At 41.6% G+C, this 27,767-nt stretch overlaps 2 protein-coding genes across 4 annotated transcripts in view; one reads left to right on the top strand and one right to left on the bottom strand.

The window, feature by feature from the left end:
- LOC124044273 (interferon alpha/beta receptor 1a) overlaps window positions 1-11,044 on the bottom strand; it is a 32,274-nt gene extending 21,230 nt beyond the window's left edge. Inside the window, exon 1 of the mRNA XM_046363910.1 lies at window positions 10,339-11,044. Within this exon, the coding sequence (XP_046219866.1) occupies window positions 10,339-10,390 (52 nt within the window). The 5' untranslated portion in view covers window positions 10,391-11,044. The remainder of the gene's footprint in view (window positions 1-10,338) is intronic.
- Window positions 11,045-19,461: 8,417 nt separating this feature from the next.
- LOC124044271 (interferon alpha/beta receptor 1a-like) overlaps window positions 19,462-27,767 on the top strand; it is a 43,242-nt gene continuing 34,936 nt past the window's right edge. Inside the window, exon 1 of one of the 3 annotated variants that reach the window (XM_046363908.1) lies at window positions 19,462-19,583. In XM_046363908.1, the coding sequence (XP_046219864.1) occupies window positions 19,577-19,583 (7 nt within the window). In that variant the 5' untranslated portion in view covers window positions 19,462-19,576. Of the gene's footprint in view, window positions 19,584-20,594; window positions 20,796-27,767 lie in introns of those variants that run through there. The other 2 variants (XM_046363907.1, XR_006840463.1) reach the window with 2 other exon arrangements.

Raw genomic sequence — 27,767 nt, 5'->3', positions numbered from 1 at the left:
ATGATGGGAGTTGGATATAATCAACTGATTCGGCAGCAAACTTTGAAGTTAAAAATAGCCTCAACATTTGCATACTTTAGGCTGTTGGCCAGGGTGTAGATTTATGACAGTCAAATACCTCTTTCCCCATTTTTCCTCTCTCTACCCTACTGCTGTTACATTTGCAAACCCAGTTGGATAACATAGAGATTCTAGGAACATCAGAAGGGGGGAAATGAACTATATTCTGGTAATCCGACCAATTGAACATATGCGGTGGTACTTAATGAATATGATGTCAGTTCGGTTGTCATCTGAGACATTCTCATCAATGATAAGATTACAAACTCTACAGTGGAAAGTCTACACATCAGAGTTATCAGATTCACATGGAATTGTTGTTCAATTTCAAATGTTTGAATAAGAAATTATTCATGATGGGATGAAATGTGATTTTGGCTTCTAAAATGTGAGATTTGGGTTTTCGTAAGGTAGGGCTCTGCTCAATCAGTGGCCCGCCCCTGTGAAGGGACATGGGCTATAAAACTTTTCAAAAACACCCTCCTCTCCCTTCCTATATAAAGCCTTGACGACAATATAACCTTCTGTTCCGAGGATGTGAGGACGACGGTCCGATGTCAGAATGGAGCCAACATCAGCATGAGCTTTGGTTGCGAAAGGTATGAACTTTGAACTCTTATTCACTACAGAAGTGATACCTCCTAGCCGTTGAATTAGCAACAGCAGCTGCAAACGCAGGTTAGGAAGGAACAGACAGAGTATCCCATCTACCACACAACAACGTATCCAATTTACCAGCAGAGACATTCTTCAAAGGACTCGGTTGGGCAACACGGCCTTCCATCTACCACCAACCTACCGAAGCGCAGCTCAGAGTAAATATTTATTGTATTTTCCTTTTCCAAATGGGCAGTAATTTATAATGCATAAGATACTGTATTTATGATAGCATAGCTTCACCCTTTCTTCCACAGTCTTCCTGCTCTTTCACTCAAACCCAGCCCCTTTTCTTTTGTGTAACAAGCTGTCAAATCTGTTCCGCCCGCTTAGGGATGTTTTCCTTTCTGACGTAATTTGTAATCAAGTTATGATTTAATTATGTGTATGTTTAATTGTGTGATTAGTTAGGTATGTAGTAAATAAATAATTAAACCCAATTTTGTATTGCTGATTCAACTTGTTAGCCAGGGTTCATGCAGATAACCAAGAATTTACAACTTTCAGATGAGACTGAATTAAGATGATGATTAAATATCGACTGCTATTGATGTAAAATATTACTAGGTCTTTAAGAGTTTATTTGGAGGATAACAGCTCTATAAATATTATTTTGTGGTGCCCCGACTCTAGTTAATTACATTTACATGATTAGCTCAATCAGGTAATATTAATTACGGAGAAATTATTTTATAGAATAGCATGTCGTATCACTTAATCCGGCATAGCCAAATACACGACACTTTATTTCTTCACAGCCAACCACCAATTCACATGTCATGTGGACAACATGATGTCATAAGGTGAATGCACCAATTTGTAAGTCGCTCTGGATAAGAGCGTCTGCTAAATGACTTAAATGTAAATGTAAATTCAACAAAGAGGAATTGATCCAATATTTAAAATCTCTGAAGAACAAATAAGCAAACACACCCGTGGTGAGAAAGAAACAATAGACTGGCAACAATGACTGTGACCTCACTAGCCAGCCAGCGTTTCTATTGGCCGATTCCACGCCTGGGTTTCTATTGGCCGATTCCACGCCAGCGAGAAATATTTTCAGTATGTCAGAATGTTCTTGTAATTCTCACATAGGAACAGCATTGGGAGGAAGGATGTTTATCATGCGGTTTACCTATGTAGCAAACTATTATTATTATCATTTAAACACGATTAAAGTGGCCATTTAAGACCCTAATGATCTGTAAACCGTACATTATAGACATCTTGGCGTCATTATAACTCCTTGTTGTGTTCTCTCAAATATGGAGTATGTCTAGACTATTTTAAATATAAAAAATTGTCACATTTAATCAACATAAAAAATATTGATATCTCAAAAGGACACTTTTCGATTTAGCTTATTTTTAGAGACATACCGTTTGTAAACAATATACTCTTCTTCAGGAGAAACATTTCCAGAGTAGTACTTTTAATGATATGATCCATCTATTACATAGAAATGGACATTATAGATCATTAACCAATCACATCCCTCCTTTAGGATTGCACATTCAGCAAGTCACCAGCAGATGGATTGACTTTGAATCCCATTTTCCCCATTCACTGTGTTGGTGGTGCTCATAAACTGATTCACACAGAATTAGCAGAGCCCACTCTGGAAATTTGATGTACTTGTAGAGTATTCAAATTGGTCGGAAGCCGAAAAAGGAAATTCCTGAGGACAACAATGCAAACTCCACCTATGCTCTCCAGTAAACATTAAATCACATGGTTTTATCTGGTTGCTCTGTGACTGCAATAACTTGAGAACCAAATTTGACTACAATAAAGTTGCCAATGTCTTTGCAAATGATCCAAAACGAGCCACGTATAAGCAACATGCTTCAAATGAAAACTCAAGATGGAACAGCAGGCTATAGGCTCATTACACACGAAAGAGAATTGTCTACATATCGAACCCAAGACCGTCATATGCCAGGGCAGTGACGATAGGCGGTACGCTACAAATCCTGTAATAGATGCATCAACTTGATTTAAAAATTGTCCGTATGATGACAGCAGCACATTTTTTTTTCTCCAAAAATTTGGATTTTCAGTACTGATTGAATGTTTAGTCATCTTTGGTTATTTATTTTTTCCTTAAAAACAGTTGTTGGGTTCAAAGACACTCATTTTATCACATCCCTAACAAAGTCAGTAAGCATGGAGTTTAACTGCACGCATCACACGAGCAAGGGATGATTATTATGATGTTGAGATTGTTTCTGCAACTTGGGAGTCCACGTGGTAAATTCAATTGACTGGACAAGATTTGGAAAGGCACACCTGTCTAGATAAAGGACCCACAGTTGACAGAGCATGTCAGAGCAAAAAAAAACAAGCCATGAGGTGAAAAAGGAGCTCAGAGACAGGACTGTGGTCAAGCCACAGATCTAGGGAAGGGTACCAACAGAAATTCTGGTCCCCAAGAACACTGTGGCCTCCATCATTCTTAAATTAAAGAAGTTCGGAACTACCAAGACTCTTCCTAAAGGTGGCAGCCCGGCCAAACTGAGCAATCGGGGATCTGACCAAGAACCTGATGGTCACTGACAGGTCTCCAGAGTTCCTCTGTGGAGATGGTTGTCCTTTTGGAAGGTTCTTCCATCTCCGCAGCACTCCACCAATCAGGCCTTTACAGTAGTGGCCAGACTAAAAAATAAAAGGCACATGACAGCCCGCTTGCAGTTGGCCAAAAGGCACCTAAAGGACTGACAATGAGAAACAAGATTCTCTGATCTGATCTGATGAAACCAAAATTGAGCTTTATGGCCTGAATGCCAAATGTCACGTCTGGAGGAAACCTAGCACCATCCCCACGGTGAAGCATGGTCGTGGCAGGATAATGCTGTGGGGATGTTTTTCAGCACCAAAGACTGGGAGTCTAGTCAGGAGAGGCAAAGATGAATGGAGCAAAGTACAGAGAGATCCTTAATGAAAACCTGCTCCAGAGCCCTCAGCACCTCAGACTGGGGAGAAGGTTCACCTTCAAACAGGACAACGACCATAAGCACACAGCCAAGACAACACAGTAGTGGCTTCGAGACAAGTCTCTGAATGTCCTTGAGTGGCTCAGACAGAGCCCGGACTTGAACCCGATCAAACATCTCTGGAGAGCCCTGAAAATAAATGTGCAGCAACACTCCCCATCCAACCCGAGAGCTTGAGAGGATCTGGAGAGAAGAATGGGAGAAACTCCCCAAATACAGGTGTGCCAAGCTTGTAGCATCAAACCCAAGACGACTAGAGGCTGTAATCGCTGCCAAAGCTGCTTCAATGAAGTACTGAGTAAAGGGTCTGAAAAATTGCTTTGTCATTATTGGGTATTGTGTAAATGGATTAAATTGTTTAAAAAAAAAAAAAAAATCATCAATCTTCCTTTGCATCTCATCCAACTGGTGTTACCTTGACAGATGCTAGCTGATACTGTTGCGTAGCAACTGAGTTGGTCGACCGGTTTAGAGCTCTGAGATAGGGCTGAAAGATGTCAGCATTGTTAGAAATGCTAAAAGAAAAAGTAGCACATCCTTAGTTTTTAAATGATCAGAAATGTGCCCATGAGACACAAATGGTTGCACCAAAAACCTGTTCAGTTCAAATGGATTTACTCTCTATATATACAAAAATATATATATATTTTTATATAAGTGCCCGAATACCCTAATGCTAGCGACCTCGCCCGAACACCCTAATGCTAGCGACCTCGCCCGAACACCCTAATGCTAGCGACCTCGCCCGAACACCCTAATGCTAGCGACCTCGCCCGAACACCCTAATGCTAGCGACCTCGCCCGAACACCCTAATGCTAGCGACCTCGCCCGAACACCCTAATGCTAGCGACCTCGCCCGAACACCCTAATGCTAGCGACCTCGCCCGAACACCCTAATGCTAGCGACCTCGCCCGAACACCCTAATGCTAGCGACCTCGCCCGAACACCCTAATGCTAGCGACCTCGCCCGAACACCCTAATGCTAGCGACCTCGCCCGAATACCCTAATGCTAGCGACCTTGCCAAAAATCTGGTATAATGGTTCTCTGTACAGCCGGACGGATCATGACGAGAGGCGGTGTGACGTGTTCCGCCTGTCAAGTTGATTTGCAAATGTTCATCGATATTGGTGTCATATTGGCTTAGATATGACAGTAGAGAGATTTTAATTTAACAATTGAACTGCAAAAACAATGCACACTATAGTTGAGCCAACAGAAACTACTATAATATTGTTCCAAAAAAAAGGGGGGTGTTTCTATTGATATAAAAAAAAATATTAACAAATTCATGCTAACATTTTTACTTAAGAATCAAGACAGGCTTCTCCATATGTTAGAGTACACTATAAGGAGTATAATGATACCGTCATCATAAGGCCTGTATATATCTTAAAAGAGCCTAAATTTGCCACTTTCATCATAAATCCCCCCCCAAAAAACAAGTGTACAAATTTAAAAAGCATTTCAAACCTTTCCCCCCCCCCAAAAAAATAAAATAATGTACTTGAGAATGTGTGTGTGAGAATGGCCAGAACAAAAGCAGAGATATTCTCCTGCTGGTGTGGAAAAACCTTGTAGAGCTTGCTTGACTGAGACCCAATGCCTCAACAGGATGTTGCATCGGATGGGGGGAGGGGCATCTAATTTAGAGGGAACAGTTCCCCTAACATCTGTGTGTGCTAAGCTTCAGTGCACCCTCAGACTCAAATCTGTATCTTTTTTCCCTCCTTCTAAATCAGGAAGGGGGCACAGTCGGGGTGCCTGCTAAACCAAGTATAACTATAAGAAATCTAAGATGTGTCAAATTATATCCAGCTCAGGGTCTCCAGCTATGCATTTGATTTGCTAACTAAGTGGCTAGATGTCAAGATTAAGTTTATTGGTCACTGTGGAGACATTCAATCCAATCCTGGATCGAGATCCTCCCGTTGCCTAATTTGTTCTGTGCATGACTATGACTGGTTATGACGTTTCCTATAACTCAGCCTTTGCACTCCGAAACAAAAGTCCACGGTGTTGGAGTTATAAAAAAAAGTATGAGTGTGACAGAGTGACAAAAAGCTTACCATGGTTTCGGGAATCATCCCAGGTTATAAATAGCTCGTCTACAATGAAACCAGTAATGTACTGCTTTATTGTACTCTACTGTGCTGTCCAAATTTGTGAACCCAACAATGGTGTGACTATGAATTCCAAATGTAGCCAATTCAATGGCAGAAATTACCGATTTTTTTTCCATAAATTCCGTTTTACCGATTTGGTCATGGAATTGTTTTAATCAATTAATCATTCCTAAACAAAATATCAGTAAAACAAATTGATAGTAACAAGTAAAGTTAGAACTTCTGTGACCTTTCATTATCCTCCCTCATGAAAGACACATTTTAAAATACACCACATGCATGACTATGACTGGTTATGACGTTTCCTATAACTTAGCCTTTGCACTCCGAAACAAGAGTCCACAGTGTTGGAGTTATAAAATAAAGTATGAGGGTGTGACAGAAAGCTAACCATGGTTTCGGGAATCATCCCAGGTTATAAATAGCTTGTCTACAATGAAACCAGTTAGACTGCTGATGACAATGTAAATAACAGTACATATTGAACATGAAGTATGACACATCCAAGATCCAGAAAGTGACTCAACCATAAAGGAATTGTACAGCGTGGAGAACAGCATAACTTTCCAAACTGTCACTGAAGCACTGAAACAGATTTGGAACATTGGAATTCAGGAAACTCTAGGCTAGGGTCTGCTGACTTTAGTTCCTCTTCCCTGACCTAACCTCTCCAAGTCTATTAAAAAAGGTTGCTAGAGGTTCTTAGGCTACAGGGCAATTCCACGGTGACGGCATTAAACTGTGACTCAAGATTTTTCACTTCAAAATGAATGCCCAAATGAATGCCCAAATGAATGCCCAAATGAATGCCAAATGAATGCCAAATGAATGCCAAATGAATGCCAAATGAATGCCAAATGAATGCCAAATGAATGCCAAATGACTCTGAAAATATATATTTTCAGTTATTGAACTACAGTAAATAAAGTGGATTTACACCCAGTAACAGAATTTAATTACGGGTCTGTACTACACAGAAATGCATAATTAATTATGGATATTAATGTTATTCTCTTCATGGTGATGTATCCTATGCAGGGCTCTACAGTGTCGACCATTTTACGCGCATATGGGAATAAATATTTTGCTATGTGACGAGGATTGTTTTTACACCGGAGCACCAATGCGCAAATATCCTAAAATATGTGTGTTGTCCGGACCAAATCTGAACCAAGCATCGACATCTATGTTTTACAATTTTGGCCATAAAAGTACAGCTCCGGTGGCAGGGTAGCCTAGTGGTTAGAGTGTTGGACTAGTAACCGAAAGGTTGCAAGTTCAAATCCCCGAGCTGACAAGGTAAAAATCTGTCGTTCTGCCCCTGAACAGGCAGTTAACCCACTGTTCCTAGGCTGTCATTGAAAAGAAGAATTTGTTCTGAATGGACTTGCCTGGTTAAAATAAAGGTTAAAAAAAAAAACACAAAAAACACAGTGTACTCAACTCGTGTGATCTAATGTGTACTGTAATGTAGTGCTTTATTGTACTCTACTGTGCTGTCCAAATTTGTGAACCCAACAATGGTGTGACTATGAATTCCAAATGTAGCCAATTCAATGGCAGAAATTCCGTTACCGATTTGGTCATGGAATTGTTTTAATCAATTAATAATTCCTAAACAAAATATCAGTAAAAACAAATTGATAGTAACAAGTAAAGTTAGAACTTATGTGACCTTTCATTATCCTCCCTCATGAAAGACACATTTTAATATACACCACATGGCCAAAGGTATGTGGACACCTGCTAGTCAAACATCTCATTCTAAAATCATGGGCATTAATATGGAGTTGGTTCCCCCTTTGTTATAGCAGCAGTCTCCACTCTTCCGGGAAAGGGTTCCACTAGATGTTGGAACATTGCTGCGGGGACTTGCTTTCATTCAGCCACAAGAGCACTTGTGAGGTCGGGCACTGATGTTGGGCGATCAGGCCTGGCTTGCAGTCGGCATTCCAATTCATCCCAAAGGTGATCGATGGGGTTGAGGTCAGGGCTCCGTGCAGGTCAGTCAAGTTCTTCCACACGATCAACAAACCATTTCTGTATGAACCTCAGTCTCCCGAGTGGCGAGGCGGTCTAAGGCACTGCATCTCAGTGCTTGAGGCGTCACTACAGACCCTTTTACAATTTCAGGCTGTATCACAACCAACCGTGATTGGGAGTCCCATAGGGCGGCGCACAATTGGCCCAGCGTCGTCCAGGTTTGGCTGTCATTGCAAATAGGATTTGCTCTTAACTGACTTGCTTAGTTAAATAATAAATAAAAATACACACACACACACACACACACACACACACACACACACACACACACACACACACACACACACACACACACACACACACACACACACACACACACACACACACACACACACACACACACACAGAGAGAGAGAGAGGATGCCTGGTTATTCTTTAAAAGTGCTTTCCTCACCATCTTAAGTAAGCATGCCCCATTAAAACATGTTGATGTTCTGAAAGGGCTGAAAAATCTGTACCGCTACAAATCAGCTGGGCTAGACAATCAGGAACGTCCAAAATTATCCGTCACAATTGTTGCAACCCCTATTACAAGCCTGTTCAACCTCTCATATCGTCTGAGAGACCCAAAGATTGGAAAGCTGCCGCGGTCATCCCCCTCTTCAAAGGGGGAGACACCCTAGATCCAAACTGTTACAGACCTAGATCTTACCCTGCCTTTCGGAGGTCTTCCAAAGCCAAGTCAACAAACAGATCACTGACCATTTCGAATCCCACCGTACCTTCTCTATGCAATCTGGTTTCAGAGCTGGTCATGGGTGCACCTCAGCCACGGTCAAGGTCCTAAACGATATCTTAACAGTCATCGATAAAAGAGAATACCGTGCAGCTGTATTCGTCGACCTGGCCAAGGCTTTCGACTCTGTCAATCACAACATTCTTATCAGTAGATTCAACAGCCTTGGTTTCTGCCTCGCCTGGTTCACCAACTACTTCTCAGATAGAGTTCGCATGGCTTGTTGTCCGGACCTCTGGCAGTCTCTATGGGGGTGTCACAGGGTTCAATTCACATGCAGACTTTTCTCTGTATACATAAAACAACATCGCTCTTGCAGCTGGTGATTCTCTGATCCACCTCTACGCAGACGACACCATTCTGTACACCTCTACCCTAGTAAAACTTCGTAACGACTTAGGCATTGTCATTTACAAAATAGCCTGCAACAACTCTACTCAGCAAATTGGATGCGGTCTATCACAGTGCCATCCGTTTTGTCACCAAAGCCCCATATACTACCCACCACTGCGACCTGTATGCTCTCGTTGGCTGGCCCTCGCCTCATATTCTTCGCCAAACCCACTGGCTCCAGGTCATCCATAGGTCTTTGTAAAGGGGTAAAGCCTTGCCTTATCTCAGCTCACTAGTCATCATAAGCAGCACTCACTAGCACGCGCTCCAGCAGGTATATTATATCACTATATTGTTTTCTTGTTGCTCCTTTGCACCCCAGTATCTCTACTTGCACATCTGTCACTCCAATGTTTAATTGCTAAATTGTCATTTAACTCTTTAAAAAAAAAAAAAAACGTTATTTAACTAGGCAAGTCAGTTAAGAACAAATTCTTATTTTCAATGACGGCCTACCAGGGAACAGTGGGTTAACTGCCTGTTCAGGGGCAGAACGACAGTCAGCTCGGGGATTTGAACTTGCAACCTTCCGGTTATTAGTCCAACGTTAACCACTAGGCTACCCTGCCGCCCCGACTGACTCTGTCTTGTTGTTTATGTCACACTGCTTTGCTTTATCTTGGCCAGATCGCAGATTTAAATGAGAACTTGTTCTCAACTGGCCTACCTGGTTAAATAAAAGGTGAAATAAGAAAAATAAAATTAATAAAACTCAATGTAAGCGTGAATCGATTCCCAATTGCGGCACGGTTCTAGAAACAAATCCATTTACTTGCATATCACATCAAAATCAATACTTACTGTACACGGTTTTAAAAAGGTGAACGCAGTTGCAGCCGACATTATTTTTCAGTGTATAAACAAAGACTAGACGCTGCTAGGGCGAGAGGAAAATGGTCAGAAGGTGGAAGTAACTAGCATGTGTGGTCTGAATGCTTGGATTAACCCTTACACCTCGAACCAGAGCACTCCTCATTTATTTGAGAAAAAAAGGTACATCTAACAAATGCTCTGAATTTTCTAAAACGTCCGGAGTACCATCTGACACTCCACAGTGAATTTATAAACACACCCAGTGAAGAAGGCGAAGACATAACAATATTGTATCCATATAAATCATCGGGTCGACATCTATATTCATGTAGTTAAACACACGGGGGTTTCAGCCACTGACGCACCACCCGCCATTAGAAACGAATGTTCAAATAGCTCTCAGATAATTACAAATCAAGTCGATATAAAACCCACCGAGTTTGACCGAAGGTAACGTTAACTATCCGTTTACAGGGATCTCTAATTACAGCTAAATTAGCTAGTTGCTGTACTTACCATTGGTTATTGGGAGAGACCAGAGGAGAACGAGTGCAAAGCCCACCTTCATGATGAATAATGATTATTTAACAAGTAATCCAACGGTACGTTTTTCCCCCCAAAAAACTACCATCACAGATCGTTCATTTCCCCACTCCCAGCTTTAGTTGCTGTGGCCCGTTGATTTGGTCCCGGTTCAAGGGAACATCACCGGATAAACAAACCGATATGGACGCCAACGAAATTACTTATATGGAGATGTATGAATGACGTCAAAACTCAGTAACTTTACTCTGATTGGTCCTACGTGATTACGTTTTTTTTGTACGTAGTTTGCGACACAGTCGTCAAGACATGGATGAGATCAATGGATAATCAGATATGGGTAAATACATAGATGGACAGTTAGATGTGTAGCTAGCTAGTTAGTTTGCAACAATAGTTTAATTTATTTTATTTTATGCTTGGTAGATTATTTTGTTTAGTTTTACAAGGTTGGTGAAATTCAGGAGGGGTGAATGTAACAGTTGTTAAAATACTTTGTGAATTTCACCAGGTTCATATATTAATATAGCATGTTGATTTGTTATTATGCATGCTTGTAAAAATAATTAAAGAGCAGCAGGAAAATAACAGTAGCGAGGCTATATACAGAGGGTACCAGTACAGGGTCAATGTGCGGGGGCACAGGTTAGTTGAGGTAAATGAGGTAATATGTACAAGTAGGTAGAGTTAAAGTGACTATGCATAGATAATAAACAGAGAGAAGCAGCAGTGTAAAAAAAAGGGGGGGGGCAATGCAAATAGTCTGGGTAGCCATTTGATTAGCTGTTCAGGAGTCTTATGGCTTGGGGGGTAGAAGCTGTTTAGAAGCCTCTTGGACCTAGACTTGGCGCTCCGGTACCGCTTGCCGTGCGGTAGCAGAGAGAACAGTCTATGACTAGGGTGGCTGGAGTCTTTGACAATTCTTAGGGCCTTCCTCTGACACCGCCTGGTATAGAGGTCCTGGATGGCAGGAAGCTTGGCCACTTCCTTAATATTAGATTTCATGCACCAGCTGTTATTTACATATGGACACAGACAGCTGTTCTATCTTGCCTACACACGGAAAACCCAGCCAGCTGTATGTTATCCATGTCGTCGTTCAGCCATGACTCAGTGAAACATAAGATATCACAGTTTATTTTTTGTTTTATTTTTTATTGTATTTTTATTTTTTATTTTTTTATTTTTTTTACCTTTATTTTACTAGGCAAGTCAGTTAAGAACATATGCCCCATAATGTCCCGTTGGTAGGATAGTTTTGATCGGAGCTCATCCATTTTATTACACAATGATTGCATGTTGGCTAATAGGACTGATGATAGAGGAAGATTACTCGTTGTCGGATCCTTACAAAGACCCCGACCTACTTCCCAGATATCTTCTTCATGTGAATGATGGGGATGTGGGCCTTGTCGTGTGTCTGAAGTAAATCTTTTACGTTCGACTCGTTAAAGAAAACATCTTGTCCAGTACGAGGTGAGAAATCGCTGTCCTGATTTCCAGAAGCTCTTTTCGGTCATAAAAGACGGTGGCAGAAACATTATATACAAAATAACTTACAAATAACGCAAAAAAAACTTCAATAGCACAATTGATTAGTAGCCCATAAAACGGCAGCGTAAATCCAGCACAATACTGTGACTAAATATTACACTAAACCCTAGGCTGTGGAACGAGAGGCTGTTGAACGAGAGGCTGTGGAACGAGAGGCTGTGGAACGAGAGGCTGTGGAACGAGAGGCTGTTGAACGAGAGGCTGTGGAACGAGAGGCTGTGGAACGAGAGGCTGTGGAACGAGAGGCTGTTAAACGAGAGGCTGTTGAACGAGAGGCTGTTAAACGAGAGGCTGTTGAACGAGAGGCTGTTGAACGAGAGCAACTTACCAACCCAGCGCCTACAAAGAGAGGTAGTTGAAATGAAGGCTACATGTAATGCAGATGCTGTAGTATATTTAAGCAATAAGGCCTGAGGGGGTTTGTGGTATAGGGGGGGCAGAGAGTGCTGTAGACCCCTGGATGTAGGGGCGAGTGACCTGCAGGGACACCACAGTAAATTCTATCAACAAATTGATGAAATGAGGACCACTAGAATGGACAATATTTTTCCATTTCCAAAAGAGCAGACTAAAGTTTCACTCAGTTGGACTTCTGGCTAAGGGTGAAGGCCTGAACACGGGCCTGACAGTAACAGAAAGAATCCTTGAACTTGTTAAAGAGGTCATATGGCTGGTTGGTCTTCAACCTGGCACAATCCTTCACATGAGTTCTTCCTGGAGGAGGGAACAAGAGACAAAGAGAAATAGTGAAACCGAGAGTGAGATATAGAGGGGAAAACAAAGCTAAGGACGATCAAATCTAAACTGTCCTAGATTGTATCGCTGCAATTGTGCAGTATTTTGCCTTTACCACGTAACCAGCTGAAAGGAAAGCACTTACTCAGCAGCTACACGAGAAGGATCGAGAAAGGAAAGCACTTGCTCAGCAGCTACACGAGAAGGATTGGAAAAGGAAAGCACTTGCTCAACAGCTACACGAGAAGGATCGGAAAAAGAAAGCACTTGCTCAACAGCTACACTAGAAGGATAGAACAATGAAAGCACTTACTCAACAGCTACACGAGAAGGATCGGAAAAAGAAAGCACTTGCTCAACAGCTACACTAGAAGGATCGGAAAAGGAAAGCACTTACTCAACAGCTACACTAGAAGGATCGGAAAAAGAAAGCACTTGCTCAACAGCTACACTAGAAGGATCGGAAAAAGAAAGCACTTGCTCAACAGCTACACTAGAAGGATCGGAAAAGGAAAGCACTTACTCAGCAGCTACACGAGAAGGATCGGAAAAGGAAAGCATGGGACTGAAGAGTAAGAGCGTACCTGAGGCTCTGAACTGTGAAGTGGGTGTTGGCAGGAGTCCCTGGACAGGGCAGCCAGGTCAGAGTGTGCTCAAGGTTGAAGGAGACAATGGACACGTTGCTAAAGACTGGGGGCAGGCACACCACTGAAACATATTGACATATAGAGAGAAAGGGAGGGAGACGCAGACAAAAAAATATAAAATGATAGACACAAAGAAAATGTTTCAGAGAATACAAAGAACGAAGATAAGGTAGGTAACGGAAGCTGCTCTTTCCATGACACACACTGACCAAGTGAATCCAGATTAAAGCTATGATCCCTTATTGATGTCATTTGTTAAGTCCACTTCAATCAGTGTAGATGAAGGGGAGGAGACGTGTTAAAGATGGATTTATAAGCCTTGAGACAATTGAGACATGTATTGTGTGTGTGCCATTCAGAGGGTGAATGGGCAAGACAAAATATTTAAGTGCCTTTCAATGGGGTATGGTAGTAGGTGCCAGGTGCACTGGTTTGAGTGTGTCAAGAACTGCAATGCTGCTAGGTTTTTCACACTCAACAGTTTCCTGTGTGTATAGAGAGTGACCAACCACCCAAAGGACATCCAGCCAACTTGACAACTGTTGGAAGCATTGGAGTCAACATGGGCCAGCATCCCTGTGGAACGCTTTCGACACTATGTGGAGTCCATGCCCCGACAAATTGACTGATCTGAGGGGTGCAACTCAATATTAGGAAGGTGTTCCTAATGTTTTGTACACTCAGTGTATTTCTTTGCTGTCCATTTTGATGTAATATTTTGAAGTGTTTGCTGTATTAGTTGTGTTTCTGTGGTTTGAAGGATATCTGTCAGGAACATAAAAAGCTTCTAATGTTGTACTGAATAGTTTCTTAACTGTGTTTATAACAAACAATAAAACAAAATGTTCAGATGGTATAGAAAAATATTTTATTACATTAAAAAAAATGAAGGATTAAAATAATGGTCTTTAAGACTCATTACAATATGTTTGTATTATTCATTGCACCCTTGGCGTTAACAAATATTACATTTATTTTACATTTGTTGTAATTTTACAGATTACAACAAATGTATAATACACACTTCAAAAGGACGACTTTTTCCTGAATATGTAACAGATTAAATGTTTCTTACAGTATAGCAAAAAGCAAGTAAACAAGTACTACTACGATGATCGCATAAACACTAAAAAGTATGTTGACCTTCTGAATAAGTACAGAATACTGTATTGTATAGCTTGACCAATGATGCCCTTGACGTTTGCCCGTTAGCATTAGTACTACTGGCTAATGCTGTCTGTGAACATCGATAATATAACCCCAAAGTACTTGTAAACCTAATTTAACTTTTGATAATGGCTCTCACATTCAAGTTAGCAACTTAGCATGGCCTCTTGAGAACTAGATAGAGGTAATATCTACTTTACAATTTCACGATGTAAAAAACATAATTCTATTTGTCTGAATATTTTTAAAACGATATGTAATCATTACGGACTACAAAGGGAAACCCAGCCGCCCAGTGACGCGAGCCTACCAGATGAGCTAAATGCCTTTTATGCTCACTTCAAGGCAAGCAACACTGAAGCAGGCATGAGAGCACCAGCTGTTCCGGACGACTGTGATCACGCTCTCTGTAGCCGATGTGAGCAAGACCTTTAAACAGGTCAACATTCACAAAGCCGCGGGGCCAGACGGATTATCAGGATGTGTACTCAAAGCATACACAGAAACAACTGCATGCACGCCACCGTGGCCTATTTATTTCCTTATCTTACCTCATTTGCACTCACTGTATATATTCTTTTTGTTTTATTTTGTTCTACTGTATTATTGACTGTATGTTTTGTTTATTCCATGTGTAACTCTGTGTTGTTGTATGTGCCGAATTGCTACGCTTTATCTTGGCCAGGTCGCAGTTGCAAATGAGAACTTGTTCTCAACTAGCCTACCTGGTTAAATAAAGGTGAAATTAAAAATTTACAAATTTTTAAAAACTGGCATGTGTCTTCACTGACATTTTCAACCTCTCCCTGACCGAGTCTGTAATACCTACATGTTTCAAGCAGACCACCATAGTCCCTGTGCCCAAGGAAGTGAAGGTAACCTGCCTAACTGGCTACAGACCCGTAGTACTCACGTCGGTAGCCAAGAAGTGCTTTCAAAGGCTGGTCATGGCTTACATTAACACCATCATCCAGGAAACCCTAGACCCACTCCAATTCACATACCACCCCAACAGATCCACAGATGATGCAATCTCAAATCACACTGCCCTTTCCCACCTGGACAAAAGGAACACCTATGTGAGAACACTGTTCGTCGAGAGGTATTGCCATGTTGAATGCACCGAGCTGTCTGTCTACACTACTGGCACACAGCTCTGACACCCATGCATAGCCCACAAGACATGCCACAAGAGGTCTCTTCACAGACCCCAAGTCCAGAACAGACTATGGGAGGCACACAGTACTACATAGAGCCATGACTACATGGAACTCTATTCCACATCAAGTAACTGTCGCAAGCAGTAAAATTTGATTTTAAAAAATAGATAAAAAACACCTTATGGAACAGCGGGGACTGTGAAGCAACACAAACATTGGCACAGACACACACACACACACACACGATAACATACGCACTATACATACACATGGATTTAGTACTGTAGATATGTGGTAGTGTTGGAGTAGGGGCCTGAGGGCACACAGTGTGTTATATATATATATGTGGTAGTGGTGGAGGAGGGGCCTGAGGGCACACAGTGTGTTATATATATATGTGGTAGTGGTGGAGTAGGGGCCTGAGGACACACAGTGTGTTATATATATATGTGGTAGTGGTGGAGGAGGGGCCTGAGGGCACACAGTGTGTTGTAGATATGTGGTAGTGGTGGAGGAGGGGCCTGAGGGCACACAGTGTGTTGTGAAATCTGTGAATATATTGTAATGTTTTAAAATGGTATAAAATTGCCTTAATTTTGCTGGACCCCAGGAAGAGTAGCTGATGCTTTGGCAGCAGCTAATGGGGATCCATAATAAATACAGTGTTCAACACCATAGTGCCCACGAAGCTCATCACTAAGCTAAGGACCCTGGGACTAAACACCTCCTTCTGCAACTGGATCCTGGACTTCCTGACGGGCAGGAAGAGTAGGCAACAACACATCTGCCACGCTGATCCTCGAGGACCCCTCAGGGGTGTGTACTTAGTCCACTCCTGTGCTCCCTGTTCACCCAAGACTGAGTGGCCAAACATGACTGTAACACCATCATTAAGTTTGCTGACGACAACAGTGGTAGGCCTAATCACCGACAACGATGAGACAGCCTATAGGGAGGAGGGACAACAACCTCTCCCTCAATGTGAGCAAGACAAAGGAGCTGATAGGGGACTGTAGGAAAAGGAGGGCCGAACAAGCCCCCATTAACATCGACGGGGCTGAAATTGACCGGGTTGAGAGTTGAGTTCCTTGGTGTCCACATAACCAACAAACTATCATGGTCCAAACCCACCAAGACAGTTGTGAAGAGGACAAGACAACACCTTTTCCCCCTCAGGTGACTGAAAAGATTTGGCATGGGTCCACAGATCCACAAAAGGTCCTACAGCTGCACCGTCGAGAGCATCCTGACCGGGTGCATCACCGCCTGGTATGGCCGTAATACGCTACAGAGGGTAGTGCGTACGGACCAGTACATCACTGGGGCTAAGCTTCCTGACATCCAGGACCTCTATACCAGGCGGTGTCAGAAAAAGGCCCTAAAAATTGTCGAAGACTCCAATCACCCACATCAGACTGTTCTCTCTGCTACCGCACAGCAAGCGATACCGGAGCGCCAATTCTACGACCAAAAGGCTCCTTAACAGCTTCTACCCCCAAGCCATAAGACTACGGAACAATTAATCAACTGGCCATCTGTACTTTTTACACTGCTGCTACTCACTGTTTATTATCTATGCATAGTCACTTTCCAAATTACCTCAACTAACCTGTACCCCCGCACACTGACTCGGTACCGGTACCCCCTGTATATAGCCTTGCTATTGTATGTCATTTTCTTGTGTTACTTTTTGATCAGATTTTTTTTCTCTTCACTTTAGTTTACTTAGTAAATATTTTCTTAACTCCATTTATTGAACTGCATTGGGCATTTCACAGTAAGGTGGTATACCTGTTGTATTCGGTGCATGTGACAAATAAAATGTGATTTGGTTTTAGTTTAGTCCATATCAGTATTATTGGTTGCCTGACGACTTTAACGGAATTATTCCGCTGTTCTGTCGTTCGCTACATACTTCAGTCTGAAACTGACATCAATTAAGTCATTGGTGGTGACATCAAAAGGAGGGGGTGTTGTACTAAACAAAGTCATCAGCAATTGGATCATCTCTAACCAATCAGAGTATCAAAAACCAATGACACATTTTCTAAACGCCGCTTTACCGTGTGTTCTAACTCTGGCCAATCCATCAGTTTCTGGGACCAATCAGAATGGTTAGAAAGTGTTTGCATTCTAGAAATCATCGGGGAGGTACTCGGATCCAGACTCATTGAGGAGAAAAAAAAATGTCCGTGGGCGTGGCGTAGCATATGGACGGAGCAAGGAGTCTGGCTAGTCAGGCAAATACATTCTCTTTTACATTTAAATTTGAGCTGGTCTGAAAATACAAAAAAAGTCTAAGCAATATGGTGGAGAGATAAACAGTTATTTTCACATAGTGCAGATAAAGGAGGGGAAACCACTTCAGCCTATCTTAAGAAGACTGTGATATTTATGCCAGAAGAGTACACTAAATGTCCACCCGTCGGCACCATATGACTTTCAGAAATACATTTAAAAAACTCCTGACAAAAAAGAAAGTCTCAAAAAGCTTGTCGTCCGCACGCTGTATGTGGTGGACAAGGCTCCCTTGCTTTCACAGCATAACAGGGTGAACAACGTTATAGGAGAAATGCCTTTATCTTCTCTCAATGTATTTACAGCCATCGTACACAGAGAATGAAGGATAGAAGGGAGAGGCTCGAGTGTAAAGAATTAGCTTGTGAAATCGCACAGTGTGAAGGCAACTATCAGGCCATGTTGTGCAGAGTGCTTTCAATTGCAAGCAGACATCGAATTGCATAGTGTGAGATGCTGCCACCGTTTCAGATAGTTGAAATTGTCCTTAAAGTACAAATCCAAAACCACCCATTTCTATAACAAAAAACGATGTGTGAACAAATGTTTAATTTAGGCATTATTAAATGGTCGGTAATCTAGCAACGTGAAAATCGTTGTGGAAATCCGTTAAAGCTCAGGTCGACTACAAAATCCACAATGCAATGCTCTCTCTATGGCCTGGCTGGCTTAGGTACAAACAATAATACCAAAGATAATATAAGCATGTGAAGTAGATAGTTATAGTGCAGTTTGTTTAGGGGATTTTACAGCTATCAATTTAGGAGTCTACAATCTCACTATGTTCAACCTGCAGATTGATGTGCCTCACAGAGTGGTGGAGTCTGACATTAGCAACAGCAGAGATACTTTTGATGAGATGGGACACTCCATTGGAATTAACTGCCAATGCTTCGTCAATGGACCATACGGTTCATTCAGAGTGATTCTGGTACAAGAAGAGCGCTCCTTCAATGAGGAAATGGGAGTCAATTGGGCGCAAAACTCAAAACTTCCACATTTGCATGAATTTCGTCAACAGGAAAGTACAACAATACAAATATTTTCCGAGATGTGAGATAATTAACTTGATATCTGTAATATTGTAAAGCTTTGGGATCGTGATATTACGTACTTTTGAGGACAATAAGGCACGTTTCTCGACTCGTACACTGTCACACGCGTTTGACTTTAGCAACCGCTCGACACAGCATGACAACATGAATGCGATTGGTCGACAGTCTGCTGGGTGGGCTTCCTATCTCCTTTCTCTAAAAATCAATGTAAATTAAACAATAAACAGTAAACATTAAACTCACAAAAGTTCCAAAGGAATAGAGACGTTTAAAATGTCATATTATGGCTATATACAGTGTTGTAATATCTCTGACAACGGCACCATGACATTCCTTCAGCACAAGCTCATTCCTTCAGCACAAGCTCATTCCTTCAGCACAAGCTCATTCCTTCAGCACAAGCTCATTCCTTCAGCACAAGCTCATTCCTTCAGCACAAGCTCATTCCTTCAGCACAAGCTCAGCCATTCACACAAAGGTATGCGTGTGCAATGATTACATTTGGAACATTTTCACGCTGTGAGAAATTGTACAACACGACATCACAATACAAGCATAACGATTGGGAACTATTTCACGCTGGGAAGATTTTTACATGACAGGTAGGAAAGCCTGCTCCCTACTAACCCTAGGATAGGCAGGCCTACTACACTTAATAGCACAGATAGTTGATAGGTGTTATGATGTTGGCCATTAGACCACAAATGCAGTGTTTATCTGGGACTGGTCTTGTTCCATTGGCACTAATTCCTGAAACCCAAATAAACCTGTAGAAATTTGTGTAGATCTGGAAGTATTGAAAATGTATGCTGGTAGCTCCATGTTGACCTCTGATTGGCCAGGTGGGATTAAAGACATTTGATGTTGAGGTGTGTTATTTTTAATTTTGTATTGGCATTGGTACAACACAGTTCTTTTGCTAGCTAGGTCTCAAAACGATCTTGTTGGAGCTCTGATCTTGACGCTGCAATAAAGACACTGCTTTTCTATGCACTAAAGTAGATGAGTGATACATTTTTATTTATTTAACTAGGCACGTAAATTAAGAACACATTCCTATTTACAGTGTTAAACTGGGCGAAGAGTGTTGTGGTTTTAAATTAAATTGACCTGCTAGGTATACGTGCAACAACACTATTTGCACAGTTTAACACTGTACATATGAATGTGTTTTTAATTTACGTGCCTAGTTAAATAAAGGCTAAATATAAATAAATGCGTCACCCATCTAGCTCGCTAAATAGCTGGTCGTTTTGTGAATAGACCTCGTGTGCATCGCATTCAGATTTGCTATTAACAAATATAATTTTGTTATTGCAAACGAACTAGCTAAGAAGCTATCTATCTATTCAATTCAATGGGCTTTATGGGCATGGGAAACATGTGTTAACATTGCTATCTATCTATCTATCTATCTATCTATCTATCTATCTATCTATCTATCTATCTATCTATCTATCTATCTATCTATCTATCTATCTATCTATCTATCTATCTATCTAATCTGTACAAAAACACGTAATCACGTAGGACCAATCAGAGTAAAGTTACTGAGTTCCGACGTCATTCATACATCTCCATATAAGTAATTTCGTTGGCGTCCATATCGGTTTGTTTATCCGGTGATGTTCCATTGAACCGGGACCAAATCAACTGGCCACAGCAACTAAAGCTGGGAGTGGGGAAATGAACGATCTGTGAAGGTAGTTTTTTTGGGGGAAAACGTACCGTTGGATTACTTGTTAAATAATCATTATTCATCATGAAGGTGGGCTTTGCACTCGTTCTCCTCTGGTCTCTCCCAATAACCAATGGTAAGTACAGCAACTAGCTAATTTAGCTGTAGTTAGAGATCCTTGTAATGGATGTTTTTTTTTTTTACATATATTTGTAAATCTTTATTTAACTAGGCAAATCGGTTAATGACAGCCTACCCCGACCAAACCCTCACCCTAACCAGGACAACAGCTGGGCCAATTGTGCACTGCCCTATGGGACTCCAGATCACCAGCTGGTTGTGATACAGCCCGGGATCGAACCAGGGTCTGTAGTGATGCCTCTAAATCAAATCTTAATGGTCACATACACATGATTAGCAGATGTTATTGTGAGTGTAGCAAAATGCTCGTGCTTCTAGTTCCGACAGTGCAGCAATATCTAATATGTAACCTAACAATTCCACAACAACAATATACATATATCTAAGTAAAGGGATGGAGTAAGAATATATTTATATGGATGAGCAATGCCCGAGCAGCATAGATAAGATGCAATAGATGGTATAAAATACAGTATATCCATATGAGATGAGTAATGCAAGTTATGTGAACATTATTAAAGTGACTAGTGATCAATTTATTAAAGTGGCCAATGATTTAAAGTCTGTATGTAGGCAGCAGCCTGTCTGTGTTAGTGATTGCTGTTTAACAGTCTGATGGCTTTGAGATAGTAGCTGGTTTTCAGGCTCTCGGCGGTGTGGTAATCCTAACCTTAGCACTGAGATGCAGTGCTTTAGCCCGCTGCACCACTCGATAGCTACGTTAGGACGACATTTGGGATTAGCTATGTAGATGTTGGCCCCGATGGTATATGGATACAATTGTTACGTTTTCGCGTCCAATTCCCTCTGGAGTGCCAGGGTGCTCTGGACTTTCGCAAATGCAAAGTATTGTCAGATTGTCCGTTCATAAATTCAGAGCGCACACTTGACTGGACTGCAGAGCCCTGACCTCAACCCTATTGAACACCTTTGGGAGGCGTGGGGTTGATCGGAGCGTTCCGACATCAACCGCAGTCAAGTACCCAAGCTAGAAAAGCTGATTGTGTTGTGTTCATGTTATCTAGAGGGATGGTGCCTGTGCTGCTGGCAATAATTGTATTGTGTTTGTTTTTTTGCCGACGTTTACTGACACTGGTCATATTCAACAAGTGTTGAGTATTTGTAAACAGTTATTCTGCACTCCGGCGCTCAGACGAGAGCGCTCTGGAGTCGGAATAGATGGCCAGAGTTGAATTCACGAACGCACAGCTCGTCCTTGACTCCCGGTTCCACTACACAGGGTTAGGATTGGATTGAACTCAGCCATATTTCCACGTTACAGTGCTTGTTAACGGAAAACCGGTACCTGTGCTAATTAGCTTGCCATCAGCGTCTCCGAACACGTATGTTTAATTCAACAAAGACAGACGCCGAAAATGTGTTTTCACTGAAAAATAATGTCGGCTGCAACTGTGTTAATCTTTAAACCGGTGTACAGTAAGTATATTTTGCGTTTGTTAAATTATTTGAATGTGATATGACAGTAAAGGGATTTGTTGCTAGAACCATACCGGAATTGTGAATTGATTCACGTTTAGACGGAGTATTTGGCTGTTTTGTTTTCGAGACAATTTGCGCTTTAAACAAAACCTGTACATTAATTTGGACTACGGATGAACCAAATACACCACAGTCTGTCGTTTCCAAATGGGCGCAAATTGAATCTGAGTAGGTAGAACGAGCAAGGAGGTGGGCAGAGCCTAACAAGCGAGCTCGAGCCTATTGGCACGTTCAAGCATGTATTTTCAAAATGGGTTTGGCGACTGCCAGGAGGGCGCTATTTGCCCGAATGCATAGTGCCAACTAACGTTTCGAGCAAGAATAATGGGTTGGGCAGTTTTTCATGGTTTGGTCAAGGCCCCTTTAGTTCCAGTGAAGGGAAATCTTAATGATACTTTTATTTCACCTTTATTTAACCAGGTAGGCTAGTTGAGAACACCTTTATTTAACCAGGTAGGCTAGTTGAGAACACCTTTATTTAACCAGGGAGGCTAGTTGAGAACACCTTTATTTAACCAGGTAGGCTAGTTGAGAACACCTTTATTTAACCAGGGAGGCTAGTTGAGAACACCTTTATTTAACCAGGTAGGCTAGTTGAGAACACCTTTATTTAACCAGGTAGGCTAGTTGAGAACACCTTTATTTAACCAGGTAGGCCAGTTGAGAACACCTTTATTTAACCAGGTAGGCTAGTTGAGAACACCTTTATTTAACCAGGTAGGCTAGTTGAGAACACCTTTATTTAACCAGGTAGGCCAGTTGAGAACACCTTTATTTAACCAGGGAGGCTAGTTGAGAACACCTTTATTTAACCAGGTAGGCTAGTTGAGAACACCTTTATTTAACCAGGGAGGCTAGTTGAGAACACCTTTATTTAACCAGGTAGGCTAGTTGAGAACACCTTTATTTAACCAGGTAGGCTAGTTGAGAACACCTTTATTTAACCAGGTAGGCCAGTTGAGAACACCTTTATTTAACCAGGTAGGCTAGTTGAGAACACCTTTATTTAACCAGGTAGGCTAGTTGAGAACACCTTTATTTAACCAGGTAGGCCAGTTGAGAACACCTTTATTTAACCAGGTGGGCTAGTTGAGAACACCTTTATTTAACCAGGTAGGCTAGTTGAGAACACCTTTATTTAACCAGGTAGGCCAGTTGAGAACACCTTTATTTAACCAGGTAGGCCAGTTGAGAACACCTTTATTTAACCAGGTAGGCTAGTTGAGAACACCTTTATTTAACCAGGTAGGCTAGTTGAGAACACCTTTATTTAACCAGGTAGGCTAGTTGAGAACACCTTTATTTAACCAGGTAGGCTAGTTGAGAACACCTTTATTTAACCAGGTAGGCTAGTTGAGAACACCTTTATTTAACCAGGTAGGCTAGTTGAGAACACCTTTATTTAACCAGGTAGGCTAGTTGAGAACACCTTTATTTAACCAGGTAGGCTAGTTGAGAACACCTTTATTTAACCAGGTAGGCTAGTTGAGAACACCTTTATTTAACCAGTTAGGCTAGTTGAGAACACCTTTATTTAACCAGGTAGGCTAGTTGAGAACACCTTTATTTAACCAGGTAGGCTAGTTGAGAACACCTTTATTTAACCAGGTAGGCTAGTTGAGAACACCTTTATTTAACCAGGGAGGCTAGTTGAGAACACCTTTATTTAACCAGGGAGGCTAGTTGAGAACACCTTTATTTAACCAGGTAGGCTAGTTGAGAACACCTTTATTTAACCAGGTAGGCTAGTTGAGAACACCTTTATTTAACCAGGTAGGCTAGTTGAGAACACCTTTATTTAACCAGGTGGGCTAGTTGAGAACACCTTTATTTAACCAGGTGGGCTAGTTGAGAACACCTTTATTTAACCAGGTAGGCTAGTTGAGAACACCTTTATTTAACCAGGTAGGCTAGTTGAGAACACCTTTATTTAACCAGGTAGGCTAGTTGAGAACACCTTTATTTAACCAGGTAGGCTAGTTGAGAACACCTTTATTTAACCAGGTAGGCTAGTTGAGAACACCTTTATTTAACCAGGTAGGCTAGTTGAGAACACCTTTATTTAACCAGGTAGGCTAGTTGAGAACACCTTTATTTAACCAGGTAGGCTAGTTGAGAACACCTTTATTTAACCAGGTAGGCTAGTTGAGAACACCTTTATTTAACCAGGTAGGCTAGTTGAGAACACCTTTATTTAACCAGGGAGGCTAGTTGAGAACACCTTTATTTAACCAGGTAGGCTAGTTGAGAACACCTTTATTTAACCAGGTAGGCTAGTTGAGAACACCTTTATTTAACCAGGTAGGCTAGTTGAGAACACCTTTATTTAACCAGGGAGGCTAGTTGAGAACACCTTTATTTAACCAGGGAGGCTAGTTGAGAACACCTTTATTTAACCAGGGAGGCTAGTTGAGAACACCTTTATTTAACCAGGGAGGCTAGTTGAGAACACCTTTATTTAACCAGGGAGGCTAGTTGAGAACACCTTTATTTAACCAGGGAGGCTAGTTGAGAACACCTTTATTTAACCAGGGAGGCTAGTTGAGAACACCTTTATTTAACCAGGTAGGCTAGTTGAGAACACCTTTATTTAACCAGGTAGGCTAGTTGAGAACACCTTTATTTAACCAGGTAGGCTAGTTGAGAACACCTTTATTTAACCAGGTAGGCTAGTTGAGAACACCTTTATTTAACCAGGTAGGCTAGTTGAGAACACCTTTATTTAACCAGGTAGGCTAGTTGAGAACACCTTTATTTAACCAGGTAGGCTAGTTGAGAACACCTTTATTTAACCAGGTAGGCTAGTTGAGAACACCTTTATTTAACCAGGTAGGCTAGTTGAGAACACCTTTATTTAACCAGGTAGGCTAGTTGAGAACACCTTTATTTAACCAGGTAGGCTAGTTGAGAACACCTTTATTTAACCAGGTAGGCCAGTTGAGAACACCTTTATTTAACCAGGTAGGCTAGTTGAGAACAAGTTCTCATTTACCACTGCGACCTGGCCAAGATAAAGCATAGCAGTGTGAACAGACAGCAACACACGGAGTAAACAATAAACAAGTCAATAACACAGTAGAATTTTTATTTTTTTATTTTTTTAAAATAGTCTATATACATTGTGTGCAAAAGGCATGAGGAGGTAGGCGAATAATTACAATTTTGCAGATTAACACTGGAGTGATAAATGATCACATGGTCATGTGCAGGTAGAGATACTGGTGTGCAAAATAGCAGAAAAGTAAACTAAATGAGGTAGGTAAATTGGGTGGGCTATTTACCGATGGACTATGTACAGCTGCAGCGATCGGTTAGCTGCTCCGATAGCAGATGTTTAAAGTTGGTGAGGGAGATAAGTCTTCAACTACAACGACCTTCTAGACAATTCTGTGCTTCAAACTTTGTGACAACAATTTGGGGAAGCCGTTTCTTGTTTCGGTATGATAATGCCCCCATGCACAAAGTGAGGTCCATTTAGAAATGGTTTGTTGAGATCGGTGTGGAAGAACTTGACGGGCCTGCACAGAGCCCTGACCTCAACCCTATTGAACACCTTTGGGATGAATTGGAATGCCGACTACGAGCCAGGCCTAATCGCCCAACATCAGTCCCCAAATGTTCTCCTGGCTGAATGGAAGCAAGTCCCTGCAGCAATGTTCCAACATCTAGTGGAAAGCCTTCCCAGAAGAGTGGAGGGTGTTATTGCAGCAAACGGGGGACCAACTCCATATTAATGGCCATGAGGTGTGTATTTTCAAATGTCTTTCATGTGGGAGGATAATGGAAGAAACAAGTACAATTAGACCTTTCAGTTAGTGTTTTTACTGATATCAATTTTGTTTATGAATTAAGTGATTAAAACAACTCCATTACCAAATTGTTAAATTGTTAGTGGAATTTCTGCAATTGGCTACATTTGGAATTTATAGTAGTCACACCATCGTTGGGTTCACAAGTTTGGACAGCACAGTAGAGTACAGTGAAGTAGAGTACAGTACACAGTAGATCACAGTACACAGTAGATCACACGACTTGAGTACACTGTACTCTACTGAGCTGTACTGTGGTGTACTTAGATGTCTATGCTTGGTTCAGATTTGGTCCGGAACAACCAAATTTTGTCTTGTTTTGATGCAGAGCTCATTTAGAATAATGCCCAAGTATGCAAAGGAGGATATTGCATATTGCAGACCTTTTGTGTACTTACTTGGGTTTACGCTGTCGTTGACATATTTTATAAGGAGCACATGTGTGTTGAAGTTGAGAAATGTAGGCGGGGCACACAGAAATTTAGGAACACAATGCAAAATATTTGCTCTAATATTGCTAGAATACTTAATTGTTCCAGGTGCATTGGTGCTCCTAAATAAAAAAAAATGTTATCTTAGTCACACAGGTTAGTGTGGCAGGGTAGCCTAGTGGTTAGAGTGTTGGAGTAGTAACCGGAAGGTTGCAAGTTCAAACCCCTGAGCTGACAAGGTACAAATCTGTTTTGCCCCTGTACAGGCAGTTAACCCACTGTTCCTAGGCCGTCATTGAAAATAAGAATTTGTTCTTAACCGACTTGCCTAGTTAAATAAAGGTAAAAAATACCCATATTGACAAAGCAAAAACAGGTTTTTAGAAATATTTGCAAATGTATTTCAAATAAAAAACATAAGTATTCAGACCCTTTACTATGAGACGCGAAATTGAGCTCAGGTGCATCCTGTCTCCATTGATCATCCTTGAGATGTTTCTACAACTTGATTGGAGTCCACCTGTGGTAAATTAAATTGATTGTACATGATTTGGAAAGGCACACACCTGTCTATAAGGTCCCACAGTTGTCCGTGTATGTTAGAGCAAAAACCAGGCCATCGAAGGAATTGTCCGTAGAGCTCCGAGACAGGATTGTGTCGATGCACAGATCTGGGGAATTTACCAAAACATGTATGCAACATTCAAGGTCACAGTATCCTCCCACCATTCTTAAATGGAAGAAGTTTGGAACCACCAAGACTCTTCCTGCCCGGCCAAACTGAGAAAGTGGGGGTGAAGGGCCTTGGTCATGGAGGTGACCAAGAACCTGATGGTCACTCTGACAGAAATGCAGAATTCCTCTGTGGACTGGGAGACTAATCAGGATCGAGGTAAAGATGTACAGAGAGATCCTTGATGAAAACCTGCTCAGGACCTCAGACTTGGGCAAAGGTTCACCTTTCAACAAGACAACGACCCTAAGCACACAGCCAAGACAACGCAGGAGTGGCTTCGGGACAACTCTCTGAATGTCGTTGAGTGGCCCAGCCAGACCCCGGACTTGAACCTGATCAAACATCTCTGGAAAGACTTGAAAATAACTGTGCAGTGACGTTCCCCATCCAACCTGACAGAGCTTGAGAGGATCTGCAGAGAAGAATGGGAGAAACTCCCCAAATATAGGTGTGCCAAACTTGTAGCTTTATACCTAAGAAGACTCGAGGCT

Source organism: Oncorhynchus gorbuscha, linkage group LG09 (genome assembly GCF_021184085.1).
Source record: "Oncorhynchus gorbuscha isolate QuinsamMale2020 ecotype Even-year linkage group LG09, OgorEven_v1.0, whole genome shotgun sequence".
Classification (NCBI taxonomy): Eukaryota; Metazoa; Chordata; class Actinopteri; order Salmoniformes; family Salmonidae; genus Oncorhynchus; species Oncorhynchus gorbuscha.
This window is presented reverse-complemented; position numbering and strand designations above follow the sequence as displayed.